The sequence below is a fragment of the Pristiophorus japonicus genome, chromosome 2 (assembly GCF_044704955.1).
Source record: "Pristiophorus japonicus isolate sPriJap1 chromosome 2, sPriJap1.hap1, whole genome shotgun sequence".
NCBI lineage: Eukaryota > Metazoa > Chordata > Chondrichthyes > Pristiophoridae > Pristiophorus > Pristiophorus japonicus.
In genome coordinates, this window is record NC_091978.1 from 211,623,639 (window position 1) to 211,637,144 (window position 13,506).

The window sequence follows — 13,506 nt, forward strand, 5'->3', positions numbered from 1 at the left end:
AGCTCTGACATGGCAAGCGAGTCCCAGGTGGGCAGAGGAAATGCTTGAAGGACACCCTCAAAGCCTCCTTGAAAAGGTGCAATATCCCCACCGACACCTGGGAATCCCTGGCCCAAGACTGCTTAAAGTGGAGGAGAAGCATTCGTGAAGGCGTCGAACACCTCGAGTCTCTTCGTCGGGAGCAGGTGGAAGCCAAGCGCAAACAGCAGAAGGAACGCATGATAACCCAAGCACCCCACGATAAAAGCAATTTCCATTTTGAGTATGTGTGCTTTAGTGATGTCGTAAGGATATATCACATTGGTGATGAAGATAGGATAATCGGATTCCCTAGCTGAAATTTTTGTTGGTGGATCATCCAGTCAACTGACAGAGACTTTGAGAGGTTCTTTGTTTTGCAGCACAGCTAAAAATCCAAGGTAAATTACAAGCACACTTTGGTTGAACTGAAGAGTCTAGATGGCCGCGCCTATGGGAATAATAGGGCGCCTGGGTGAGTTCCATTGTGACTGAGAGACTTTCGGAGTGTATGTGGAGCAGATAGAAATGTTTTTCACCGCGAAGTATCATTGAAGACCCCAATGATGAAAACGGAACCAGGTGGTTTTAGAAAGAAATAGTTATTTTCTTGACTGAAGCTGGCCCCGAGGTGTATAAAACCCTGAAAAATGTGCTTGTTCCCGTCAAGCCAAAGGACATAACACTTGGAGATTCAGCACTACAGTCCTGAGCCCCTGGAAATTGCTTAAAGTTATGGTTTTGGAACATGAGATCAGTTAAATGACGAGACTATCAGTGAGTACATTGCAGCTTTAAATAAACTATCCATTCACTGTTGTTTTGGAAACTTTCAGGACCTAGCATTGTGTGACCGCTTTGTGGGATGAAAAATGAAGCAATCAGAAGAAAGTTGTTGACAACTCTTAACTTGACTTTTGATTTAGCTTGTCCGACAGCTATGTCAATGGATATGGCCGACCAATACTCTCAAGAATTTCATGCTATTGCCAGTCGAGGTTAATCGCCTGCAGGTTAAAAGTAAAATGCAGTTGGGCCCCAAGGCCTCAGCAACTGGCCGCGGAAATAATACTTCGAAGTCGTGCTATTGGTTCCTGGGACAACACATTGCTCAAAACTGCCCATATGATAAGGCAGAGTGTTCTGCAAGAAAACTGGGCATCTTACAAAGGCATGCCGACTGAAGAATAAATCCATGTTCAATGTTTCAAGTAGCAATTGCAAGAGACTACATACATTGAAGAGAAGCAACAGGACGAGGAGGTTCTGGCGATGCATGTCATCAGGAGCACGAGGGTATCTAACAACGATTCATAAAGTATCATCATCCAAGTAGACATTGCAGGATACCCATGGAAATCAACACTGGTGATTGTGGTACTGGAATTGCTCTTTCTCAACAAGTTGAGTAATTTTCCACTGGTGAAGTCGGGTAGTGCTGCGAGGCTACTCTGGAGAGAAAATCCCTGTGGTAGGACGTATCACCGTACTGGTGAAATACAAGGATCAGTTCAGTGTTTGCCTCTCTTAGTAGTGTCAGAAGACAAGCCTGCCTTAAAGGGTAGAGATTGGTTTGGGATCACTGAAATGAATTGCAATGAGATTTTTCATGTTGAAATGAGATTTGCAAAGAAGGATGATGTCATCAAACAGTATCCAAACGTGTTCCTCAGAACAGTCTGATCCAAAGCTTCAAGGCAAGTGTCAATTGCAGAAGGATGCTAGACCAGTTTACTGCAAGCCACATCCCATACCATACACACTCAAGGAGAAAGTTGAGCAAGAACTCAAAAGACTAGAGACTGAGAACATTATCTCTAAGGTAGATCTATGTAATTGGGCTACACCCATTGTTGTATCTAAGTCAGATGGAAATGCTGATGCTATGTGCAGGTTGCATCCCCATCACAAGTTACACCCAATAGGAAAGAGGTATTCTATTTTTCATACATTGATCCGTCACAGCTGAAGAGATTGGTGGAGCAAACAAACGTGACCCAGTTATGTCAAAGGTGTGTGATTATATAGCTAATGGCTGGCCAAACCAGGTATCAGAGAAAGATATTCATCCATACTTCATTCGTAGAAACGAATTGTCCGTGGATAAAGATTGTATTATGTGGGGTGCAAGAGTGGTTATCCCAAATAAATTCCAGTCCAAATTATTTGGAGATCTTCATGACCAGCATCTGGGAATGCGTTTGACTAAGAGTTTTGCATGCAGTTACTTATGGTGGCCAGGTCTAGATAAAGAGATAGAGTACATTGTTCGTCAGTGTACAGCATGTCAATCGATAAGCAAGAAACCACCATCAGTACCATTACAGCCATGGAAATGGCCTCCCACGGTGTGGCAAAGGTTTCATATAGATTTTGCTGAGCTAGAAAGACAACAATTCTTCATTGTGATTGATAGCCATTCGAAGTGGGTAGAGTTGCTTCTGATGCGGAAAATAACAATTAAAACACTAGATAATTTGCGAAGATTGTTTTCTTCATATGGCCTCCCAGAAGAAATTGTGTCTGATAATGGGCTGCAATTTTGTTCAGAAGCATTCGCACAGTTCATGAGCAGAAATAATGTGAAACATACCAAAGTTCCACCGTACCACCCTGCTTCAAATGGTGCAGCAGAGCACACAATACAAATTGTAAAACATGCCCACTTCAAGCAAATGTTGGATCCAAATCCAAAGAAATTACAATTGTCATTGAACCACAAATTTTCTCATTACTTATCGTAATACTCCACATACAACTATTGATAGAACACCAGTAGAGTTGTTCTCAAACGACAGCCACGAGCCAGGTTCTCGTTGTTAAACTTGGCACGTCAGTGGAAGAGAAACAATCAAGACAGAAAAAAAATCACGATAGAGGTAGAGTAAGAGAGAGGTGAAATTGAATCAGAAGGTGAGAGTGAAGAACCATCACTATAAATGGTTAAAGTGGTTACCGGGAAGAGTCGTGAAGATATAAGAACATAAGAAGTAGGAGCAAGAGTAGGCTATACAGCCCCTCGAGCCTGCACCGCCATTTAATACGATCATGGCTGATCCGATCATGGACTCGGATTCACTTCCCTGCCTGCTCTCCATATCCCCTTATTCCCTTATCGTTTAAGAAACTCTATTTCTGTCTTAAATTTATTCAATGTCCCAGCTTCCACAGCTCTCTGAGACAACGAATAGATCCACAACCCTCAGAGAAGAAATTTATCCTCATCTCAGTTTTAAATGGGTGGCCCCTTATTCTAAGATCGTGCCCTCTAGTTCTAGTCTCTCCCATCAGTGGAAACATCCTCTCTGCATCCATCTTGTCAAGCCCCATCATAATCTTATACGTTTCGATAAGATCACCTCTCATTCTTCTGAATTCCAATGAGTAGAGGCCCAACCTACTCAACCTTTCCTCATAAGTCAAACCCCTCATCTCTGGAATCAACCTTGTGAACTTTCTTTGAACTGCCTCCAAAGCAAGTATATCCTTTCGTAAATATGGAAACGAAAACTGCACACAGTATTCCAGGTGTGGCCTCACGAATACCCTGTACGACTATAGCAAGACTTCCCTGCTTTTATACTCCATCCTCTTTGCAATAAAAGCTAAGATTCCATTGGCCTTCCTGATTACTTGCTATACCTGCATACTAACCTTTTGTGTTTGATGCACAAGTACCCCCGGATCCCGCTGTACTGCGGCACTTTGCAATCTTTCTCCATTTAAATAATAACTTGCTCTTTGATTTTTTTTTTTCTGCCAAAGTGCATGACCTCACACTTTCCAACATTATACTCCATCTGCAAAATTTTTACCCACTCACTTAGCGTGTCTGTGTCCTTTTGCAGATTTTTTGTGTCTTGCTCACACATTGCTTTTCCTCCCATCTTTGTATCGTCAGGAAACTTGGCTATGTCACACTCTGTCCCTTCTTCCAAGTCGTTAATATAGATTGTAAATAGTTGGGGTCCCAGCAGTGATCCCTGCGGCACCCCACTGGTTACTGATTGCCAACCCGAGAATGTGGCCCTTGCACATATTTGGTCAAGATGTTTGATCATGGAAAGGTTAGGTTTGTTCACATTGATCATATTTTACCTGCAGATGTGGAAGAAGTTAAAAGTTGGGAATGATTCGATTATTTCTGATGAGTCAGATAGTCTTGTTACAAGTAGAGTATCGGTAGCAAATCCGACATCAGAAGTACGAGAAACAAGTCCAAGAGAAAATCAGAATTGAAGTATGAGTCGTGCAGACAAACAGTCTGAAGTTGTAGAGTCAAAATGTAGGTCAAGGGTTACCCTTAGAGGAAAACTCTCCTCATGCTCAGCCTAGAATGAATCTAAGGTTGATGCCATGTTTCGAAGGTTCTGTTCAAGAGTGAAGCTATGCTCTTCGAAACAGAAAACAAGTTTGATTTGTAAATATGGAAAAATAAGTCCATATCTTTTGTTATGTTCATAACCATGCAAGTTATGTATGATGATGATTTTGTTACGATTACTTCATTAAGGAGGGAGAAGTGTAATATAAAGCTCAACCTAGTGGGCTATTGCTTCACCTAGTAGACTACTGTGGTAATGCAACTGCTGATGTTTACAATAAAACCAAGTTCCAGATTGAAGCATCTTGCGTGTGTGCACTTTAGTGATGTCATAAGGATATATCATAAAACTCTTCCACCTTTTTCTCTCGTATATCTTTTCATTCAACCCTTCAGTCAGCACTCCCAAGATCACTCTTCTGGTTTGATATTCAATTTATTTTATTATTTTGCAAGGTGTTTGAGATTTATTTGAATGTTATAAAGGTTCTGTATATCAGTACAATTTGTTGTTCTGTGCCTCTACTTCGCTTCTGCCTCCACCTATCATCATATGCACCCCTAGGTGCACAAGCAGGCCTGCGGTCACTCTCTCATTATTTGTAATTCATTCTCTGGGTATGGGTGTTGCTGGCAAGGCCGGAATTTATTGCCCATTCCTAGTTGCCCTCGAGAAGGTGGTGGTGGGCTGACTTCTTGAACTGCTGCAGTCTGTGGTGAAGATGCTCCCACAATGCTGTTAGGTAGGGCGTTCCAGCAATGATGAAGGAAATTGTCCAAGTCAGGATGGTGTGTGACTGCTTCCTCTTTCTCTCCCTTCTCCTCCCAACCTCCACCAATCATTGAGGAGGTATTTAGGCATTCTTTGCCACTTCCTTTAATGAGCAATGCCATTTAAATAAAAAAGGTCAAATTAATTAACATTAAACAGCTATCAATTTTTCTTTTTGGATTCTTTTTCCTCAAGAAATAAAATATGTTCTCTTTAATTTTTCAGATTAAGAATGAGGTTGCAGTCTGTAAGCCGATTGCTAATGCAGTGGATACAATTGATATGATACTGTGCGGTTTTATAGTGGATTCTCTGGTAAAAAGAAATTCCACCAATTGTATGACGCATGCTACTTTTTGAGTAATTTTTTGTCATGCTTTTGACTATCTAGAAATAACTGGTTTCTGTATTTTCTTTCTCCATTGCTTTCTTTAGAATGGTTTTTGGTTTAGCCTTGGATGCTGTACAGTATTTTTAATTCCAAATATTATAATTGCTGTGAAACTAGCCAAATTCTATCGGCGGATGGATACAGAGGATGTATACGATGAGTGAGTAGATCAAAAAAATGTTTCTTCTACTTTCCTAATGTTCCCTTTTGTGTTTGTATGTTTTTAAAACACAAGGAATTGTTAACTCCTATTTATATTTGGGAATTTTTCTGAAAATGCTGGCCTTTTCTACACTTGTAGCATTTCTAACTAAAATTAATTTTGTCGATAATTCTTGATGAATATTCAGTGGAGCTTAATGAATGATTGAATGGCAAGGCTGGGGGTAAAATCCACAAAGCGAATCTGCCCCTTGTACAAGAAACAAAATCCTTTCTCCAAATTAAAATTTCACAACAAACTAAAGTGAACTAAATTTGAGCAGCTATTCTCCTATGATAGTTTTTTCTTGTGCTAGTTCCATAACTTAGATACCATAGGACAAACAGACTATCCAGGGACAGCTAATGATACAATTTTTCTTTTAATTTGTATTTTCTTGTTTTGGACTGACGAGATTTTTTTTCTTGTGTTGGGCAAAAATAATGGTTTTGCTTGTAGTATTTTTCTCCTACTTAATTCTTTGTCGTCTTGTATTTCTCCAAGGGTTTCCTATGTTGGCTCTTTGTAAATAATGTAGAGAGCTAATTTGAACCATTGATTGATTTACTAATTGTTAGTACCTAAATCCTATATCTTCCTTTTCTCCTCTACAGTTCTTCTGTCTCAGGGACTTGGCATTTTACTTTGTGATAACCATTGATACCCTTTCCACTTATTTTCAGTTCTGCTTTTTTTTAAGCAATCATTGCTGCTTTTAATCATGGCTTTAATGCACATTGGATTTTGAAAAATTTTCACATTTTATTTTTGTTTTCAATCTTGTTTCTATTCTATCGTAAGGCTACTACATGTATTTTTTTCTGTAATAAATTCACATTAAATGTTAGGAAACTGAGTGAGTAGAGTTGATGTAAATGCTTTAGCTCCACATAAAATTTGCACATTGGTATTGTCCTCAGCAAAAATATAAGCACTGCTTTAATATTTGTGTGCATATTAACAATGTTCCTATTTCTTGTATTTTTGTAGTGTTGAGAATATTCCCATGAAAAAGTAAGAATTTATTTCATACTGATGCAGTTTGTAAGCTTGACAAGATAATCGGTTGTAAACTGACATACTCAAGGTTATACCAAAACTTTGGGGGAAATTCAGCTGTGTATTGAGACAGAATAATTTGAATTGCACGTAAATGTATAACACATAATGAGCGCAATCTTCAGGGGAAAAAGAATTGAACAAAATATTGTGCAATGCACCTGAATCATTTGCATAGATGCTTTGACTTATTTTTGCCTGCAAAATAGATTAACCTGCATGTAAATGTTAACTGCGTTTTATTATAAAATAACTTCTATATGTTTTGATGCAGTGTATTTCATGTCTATTTAGATACCTTTTAATAGAGGATAAAATTTCAGATATAAAAATGGAAGTAGTTTAGTTTTCTTTTGTTTTGTGATTAATGTGAAATAGTTATAGCATCACAGACATATTTCATTTTCCATTTTACTTCATGCAGTTTAAAAAAAAATCTATATTGAAATCCCAAGCTTTGATTTTTTTTTCCCATGCATATTGTATAATCTTTTTGTTGCAGTTTGGAAAATGGTAGTAATGGTTATCATAATGAGCACTCACTTGATTTTCAAAGTCCAGTGTTTATGAGGTAAATGGCCTTAGAGTGAATCTATGCATGTTACTTTTTGTTTTTTTTCAAGGTATTGAATTTTATCTTTAATTACTGAAAGTGTTTCCCTGCTCAAGCTAACAATTGAAAAGTCTCTAACTTTTGCATGCTTTTATAAGACTAACCAGCATGAGTATGATGTGTTCATTTATAGATGTAATAAGCTGATCACTCAATATACTGTGCTCCGCAGCAAATGGAAATGTTTGATGTGACCAAAACATGGCATTAATATGACAACTTTAGGCTATGCAGGAATATTTGACCATTACCCAAAAACGCTTATATTAAAAATATTTTTACAAGCTAATATATTACTTCTTTCACTGAAATTATGAATTTCTTCAATATTTTTTGATCCATAATTTCATGAAAATAACCTAAAAGATGCATGTCGACACAGTCATTGCTTTGGATTGGATTGTGTGCTTGCATTTTATGTGGAAATCTGGCTAATTTTAGTCTATGGGATGAATTTAAAAATAGATATCGATATAGTAATTTGTAACTCTCCACAAATAATGTATGTTCCAAATGCACGATCATCTCGAGGAGATGTTCTAAGGATGCATCCTAAAACTTGTGAGTTGCATTGGCTGATTTTTATTTGAAGAATGAGAATGACTGTACGGCTGAGTAATTCATTGGGCTCAATTTTCCCCAGTGATTTGCGCTGTTATTTTGGCGCGAGCCGCTTTTTATTTAACCTAAATTTTAAAAATCCAAGTTTACCCAATCTTTGTGCGCCTGCGTAACTCAGTTGGTTACGATTTTTTTAGGTTCGTTTTTTATTGCATCATTGTAACCTGATGTTTGCGCCAGTTTTTCACAATTATGGAAGTTTGGCCAATTTAAAGTTATCCTAGGACGGCGTATGTGACCACTCACGAAAAACCTTCTGGGCACTTAAGAAAAACCAGCGCACATTAAAAAATCGGCACAGAAAGACACCATTGTTTTTATGAATAGCTTTGGAGGGAGTCTAGAATATGAATATCCATAATCGAGCTTAAATTTTTAAAACTTAAAACACAGGAAATGGAAGTTTATTGGAATTCTTTAAGTTTTAATTTTTAAAAGACTGACTCGCTACCACAGCACATCTCCAAACCGGGCTCGAGGGTCAGAGCGTCGGCCAGCAGAATCGTTCCCTTGCCTGAACACAAGCTCAGCTTCAAAAGAAGCCTGGGACAGGGTGTGGGGGGCTGTGGAAGACGAACGGAAGGCATGAGAAGCCTGCACTATGCATCAGATGAAGCCCTGGGGCGGGGGGGTGGGGGGTGCTTCGGAAGGCATGAGAAGCCTGCACTACGCATCAGATGAAGCCCGGGGTTGGTGGGAGGGTCCCAATCATTGCGCCTGCTCAGACCTGGGTGTGGTCCATACGAGAGCGTCGATCTGCCGTTTTGAGCTTCTTACAAAGGTATAATTTAATCATGGGGGCAATACTAACCATGCCATACCTTGTGCAAGCCTTCTGCATGATGGTGTTGCAGAGGAGACAATTGATTAGACGTCATCAGAGCACGTAGGGTGATGGGCAGGAGGCCTTACCCATGTCGGTTATATCGAGACAGGCATTCGTACCTGCACCTGAGTGATGAAGACTGTGTCAGAAGGCTGCGCTTCCGTAAAGGAGATCTGAGAGTTAGTAAAAGCAGACCTGCAACCTAGAAGCGTCAGGAGGACTGCTTTGTCAGTTGAAGTGTAGGTTGCAGCATGCCAGATACGAGACTCCCTAAGCAAATTCTTTACGCAGAGCTCTTCATGGTAAACAACCCAAAGGAGGACAGCGGAAACGTTATAAGGACACCCTCAAAGCCTCGCTGGTAAAGTGCGACATCACCACCGACACCTGGGAGACCCTGGCCGCAGACCGCCCGAGATGAAGAAAATCCATCCGGGAGGGCGTCGACGAATGTCTGTCCCACCTGTAACAGGGTCTGTGGCTCTCTGTGTCTGTGGACTGTTCAGCCATCAAAGAACTCACTCTGGGAATGGAAGCAAGTCCTCCTCGATTCCAAGGGACTGCCTATGATGATGATGATGATGAGGTTACAGCTGCACTTTCATTCTATGCATCTGGGGATGTGCGTGTCATTTCTCAACATGCAACACATCTGCATTTGGCAGGTGACTGCTGCACTATATGCCCAGAGGAATGACTACATACAGTTCCCCATGGCCACCCAGGCAATGCATGAAAGGGCTGTGGGCTTCTCCAGGATTGCTGGCTTCCCAAAGGCACAGGGCCTGTACCAACATCGCCTTCCGAGCACCTTTTCGAGGATTCCGAGATGTAAAGGAACAGAAAAGGCTTCCACTTTATTAATGTGCAGCTCGTGTGTGACGACATCATGTCAGTTGATACAAGATAGCCTGGGAGCACCCATGATGCGTTCATCCTACACGAGAGCATTATATCTGCCATGTTTCAGCAGTAGCAGTCAGAAGGGCAGAGCTGGCTACTGGGAGACAAAGGGTACGGCCTCGCCACCTGGCTCGTGACACCCCTACGCGTAACCTGGACGGAAGCTGACCAGGAATACAACATGTCGCACATTGCGGCGCGCAGCATAATAGAGAGGACCATTGCATCTTTAAACAGCGTTTACGATGCCTGGACCATTCCGGAGGCTACTTGCAATACTTCTCTGAGACTGCGGTTAGTTCACTGTTGTGTGCTGCATGCTGTACAACTTAACCATCATGAGGCAGCTGGTAGTGGAAGACCCACCTGAGGTGAGACTGGCTGATGAAGAGGAAGGTGCAGAGGAGAAGGACAAGGAAGCCATGCAACTACCTGAACCCGGAGCATGACAGCGGAGGATGGGAGGGCTGTTGTGCCCCTTTAATGATTGCTCGAGCCTTGCGCCAGCAATTCATCCGTGAACGCTCTGCTGCCTGAAGGCTCAGCGGCAACTATTCCACATGGACCTGTTCCGTAATGTTGTGTTCTACAACTAATGGAAATGATTCTTGTTACTTCAAAAAAATTGTAAATATTGGAACAAATAATGTAAATGATTTAGTTATAATTTAAAATATATTTTATTCAAAATGTTAACACTTGTTTGCACTTAACTTTAATAAAAATTTTCTTGTATCAAACTTTAAACTATTCAGTTAAGATCATTTACAAACTTCTAAACTTGTAAATTTACAAAAAAAACCTTTTAATTTGAGAATAGTTACAAAAGTAACAACAATAATAATAACAACAACAACAGCAAAGAAAGGCTGCACCCATCCCTCCTCCACCTTATTCGAAGACCGCCCGCTGCCCTTGGTCTTGGTGACTTCACCCCTGCCCGCAGGCGGTGGCGCAGCGTTTCTCGGGTTGTTACCAAGCTTATCCTTTCGAACATCTCGGGTAATGCACACTTTTGATTTGGCGTGGGGGGTGATGGGGAGACGCAGGCGGTAATGTGGAGGGGCCCGGTCTGGGAGTGGCAGGTGATTCGGTCAACGGGCGTGGGGTCTGGGCGTGTTCCCTTATTACAGCAGCTAACTCCGACATTCCCTCCTTCATGTGCCTTGACAGTGTGTCAACTATCTGCAACATTCCCTCCCTCGTGTTCACTGACAGCGCATCAGCTACCTACGACAATCCCTCCCTCATGTGCACCGACATTGTTTCAGCTGACTAAGACATTCCCTCCGTCATGTTCCTGGACAGTGTTCCCATTTCTTGTGAGAGTGTTGTTACTTCTCCAGACAGTCACCATACCTCATCACCCACCTCACTGATGGTTTTCAGGAGTGATAGTGTAAGGTCAATACTCTCCGCACTCATTGCCATCATCTGAACCACATCTGTTAGAGATCCTGCACCTCAGGAGAGCGCTGTCAAGCTCTCCTTCCTCTCCTCACCCTGGGTGTGGCTCGCTACACCCCACTGCGATCCACAGCCTCGGACGGTGGGAAACCATGGAATGTCCTACCAACACTCAAACCACTCGGGGAAGGGGCTGGCACCTCAATAGGCGGCACCTGCACCTCCTCCAGAGTGAGTACAACAGTATGGGTTTCATCCATCACCTCCCCCTCACCCCCATGCTCTTGGTCTGAAAAGTGGGATTGGAAGATGTTCTCCTCTTCAGGCTCGTCCGCATCTGAATCTTCTGCATCGTCAGGGTTGGCCTCAAGTTCTGCAAAATATAACAGAACAGACAAATGGTTAGCAGCAGAGGAGGGGCAGGGTGGGTGGCATGAGTCGGGTCACAGCGCAGGCAGCAGGATGATCTGAAGGACCACGATGAATGATAGCACATTGCATCAACTGAAGCGTAGCTGATGGAGACATCCCCAGAAACCGAAGCATGGCTAGCGTGCACAGAACTTAACATTTAGCAAAGCCAGACTGTGGAATTTGCAGGACTTACCCTCTCCCTCGAGTGTGGGCCCAGCTTGTGCAGTGATGGTTGCTTTTCTCCAGGCAGGACCCATCAAAGCAGTGACCCTTTTTTCCAAGGATGTCAGTGGCTGCAGATTTGCCGGGCTTCCCCCTGTTCGAGTTCTTTCTCATTTGTTGTGTGCCACCTTCCTCTGCAAAGATGAAAATATAACTTTTTAGAAAGGGTGTCTTTCTGCTGGGTGGGACATATACAGCTGGTCACATTTACAATGGCAATTCCAGTGAATAAATGAAAATATTACTTACACTAACTCCGACCAATGTCCTGCCACTTTTTGCACTGGCCTCCAGACTCGGAGTGGTCACCATTTGCACTGTAATCTTCTGCAAGTTGGTTCCAGCGTTTCTTAATTTCTTTTGGTGGAACTTTTATTTGACCTCTGCTGTTGTCCAGCTCGTGCCATCTGCCCTCAATCACAGTAACTAGTGCCTCCACTTCATCTTATAAGAAATTCTTGGTCCTTGCACCATGTTGCATCTTGTATTGCAGCTCTGATTTTTCCAATGAGAATTAAAGTTCTCACACACAGCTGGCTCTTTAAAAAAAGGCCGAATGCAGACCGGGAACTGTAGTGGGCATGCGCGCCCATAGGAATCACGTCAAAAACATCCGTTTTTTTCCCCGCGCATGCGCAGAAGGGACAGCATCATTTTTCCGGTGCAGATCTTAGGCTCCACCGTCCGAGGCTGCAGGACAGGCTGCGTGGCGCCAATTTCAAAAAATAGAATGGGGAAACTTGCTACTTTTTTTTGGGAGTAGTTGGGGCCAAGAAAAACGGGCGTAACTCTGGCAATATGCCAAAAACGGTATTGGGGAAAATTGAGCCCATTATTTTGAAGCATCAAATATTCAGTGTTGCATACTGGATAGCAGGAATGAATGTTTCAGTAAATCAGGCGCTCAGAGCTGGAAATTCAAGTCTGTGAATTTTAAGGGAACAGTGCGTCTAAGTGGTATTATTCTTACCTATGCTCTTGGTGTGGAGGCAGAGGTAAGAATTGCTGCTATTTTACCTGCTGCACATTTCAATGTTGGTGAAACGGCTCTAAAATTTTATGCAGGCTGATCAATTCTGAAATTTGCATGGACATTTCACAGCGGTGAGCCCTAGCCTCAGCTCATCCGCTGATGAAGCTCTCATCCATGTCTTTGTTACCTCTGGACTTGACTATTCCATGCACACCTGGCTGGCCTCCAACATTCTACCCTACGTAAACTAGAGGTGATCCAAAACTCTGCTGCCCGTGTCCTAACTTGCACCAAGTCCTGCTCACCCATCACCCCTGTGCTCGCTGACCTACACTGGCTTCCGGTTAAGCAATGCCTCGATTTCAAAATTCTCATCCTTATTTTCAAATCCTTCCACGGCCTCACCTCTCCCTATCTCAGTAATCTCCTCCAGCCCCACAATCCCCTGATATGCCTGCGCTCCTCTAATTCTGCCCTCTTGCGCATCCCTGCTTATAATCACTCAACCATTCATGGCCGTGCCTTCTGTTGCCTAGGTCCCAAGCTCTGGAACTTCCTGCCGAAACCTGTCTGCCTCCCTACCTCTCTTTCCTCCTTCAAGACGCTCCTTAAAACATACCTCTTTGACCAAGCTTATGATCACCTGAACTAATTTCTACTTGTGCGGTTTGCAGTCAAATTTTTATCTCATAATACTCCTGTGAAGCACCTTGGGACATTTCACTATGTTAAAGGTGCTATATAAGTACAAGTTGTTGTTG

At 42.2% G+C, this 13,506-nt stretch overlaps 1 protein-coding gene across 1 annotated transcript in view; it reads left to right on the forward strand.

Annotated features, from left to right (window-relative positions):
* The window catches only part of prom1a (prominin 1a), a 207,660-nt gene that overhangs the window by 166,447 nt on the left and 27,707 nt on the right, over positions 1–13,506 (forward strand). Inside the window, exons 22-25 of the mRNA XM_070861197.1 lie at positions 5,340–5,429; positions 5,550–5,665; positions 6,698–6,721; positions 7,269–7,337. Of these exons, the coding sequence (XP_070717298.1) occupies positions 5,340–5,429; positions 5,550–5,665; positions 6,698–6,721; positions 7,269–7,337 (299 nt within the window). The remainder of the gene's footprint in view (positions 1–5,339; positions 5,430–5,549; positions 5,666–6,697; positions 6,722–7,268; positions 7,338–13,506) is intronic.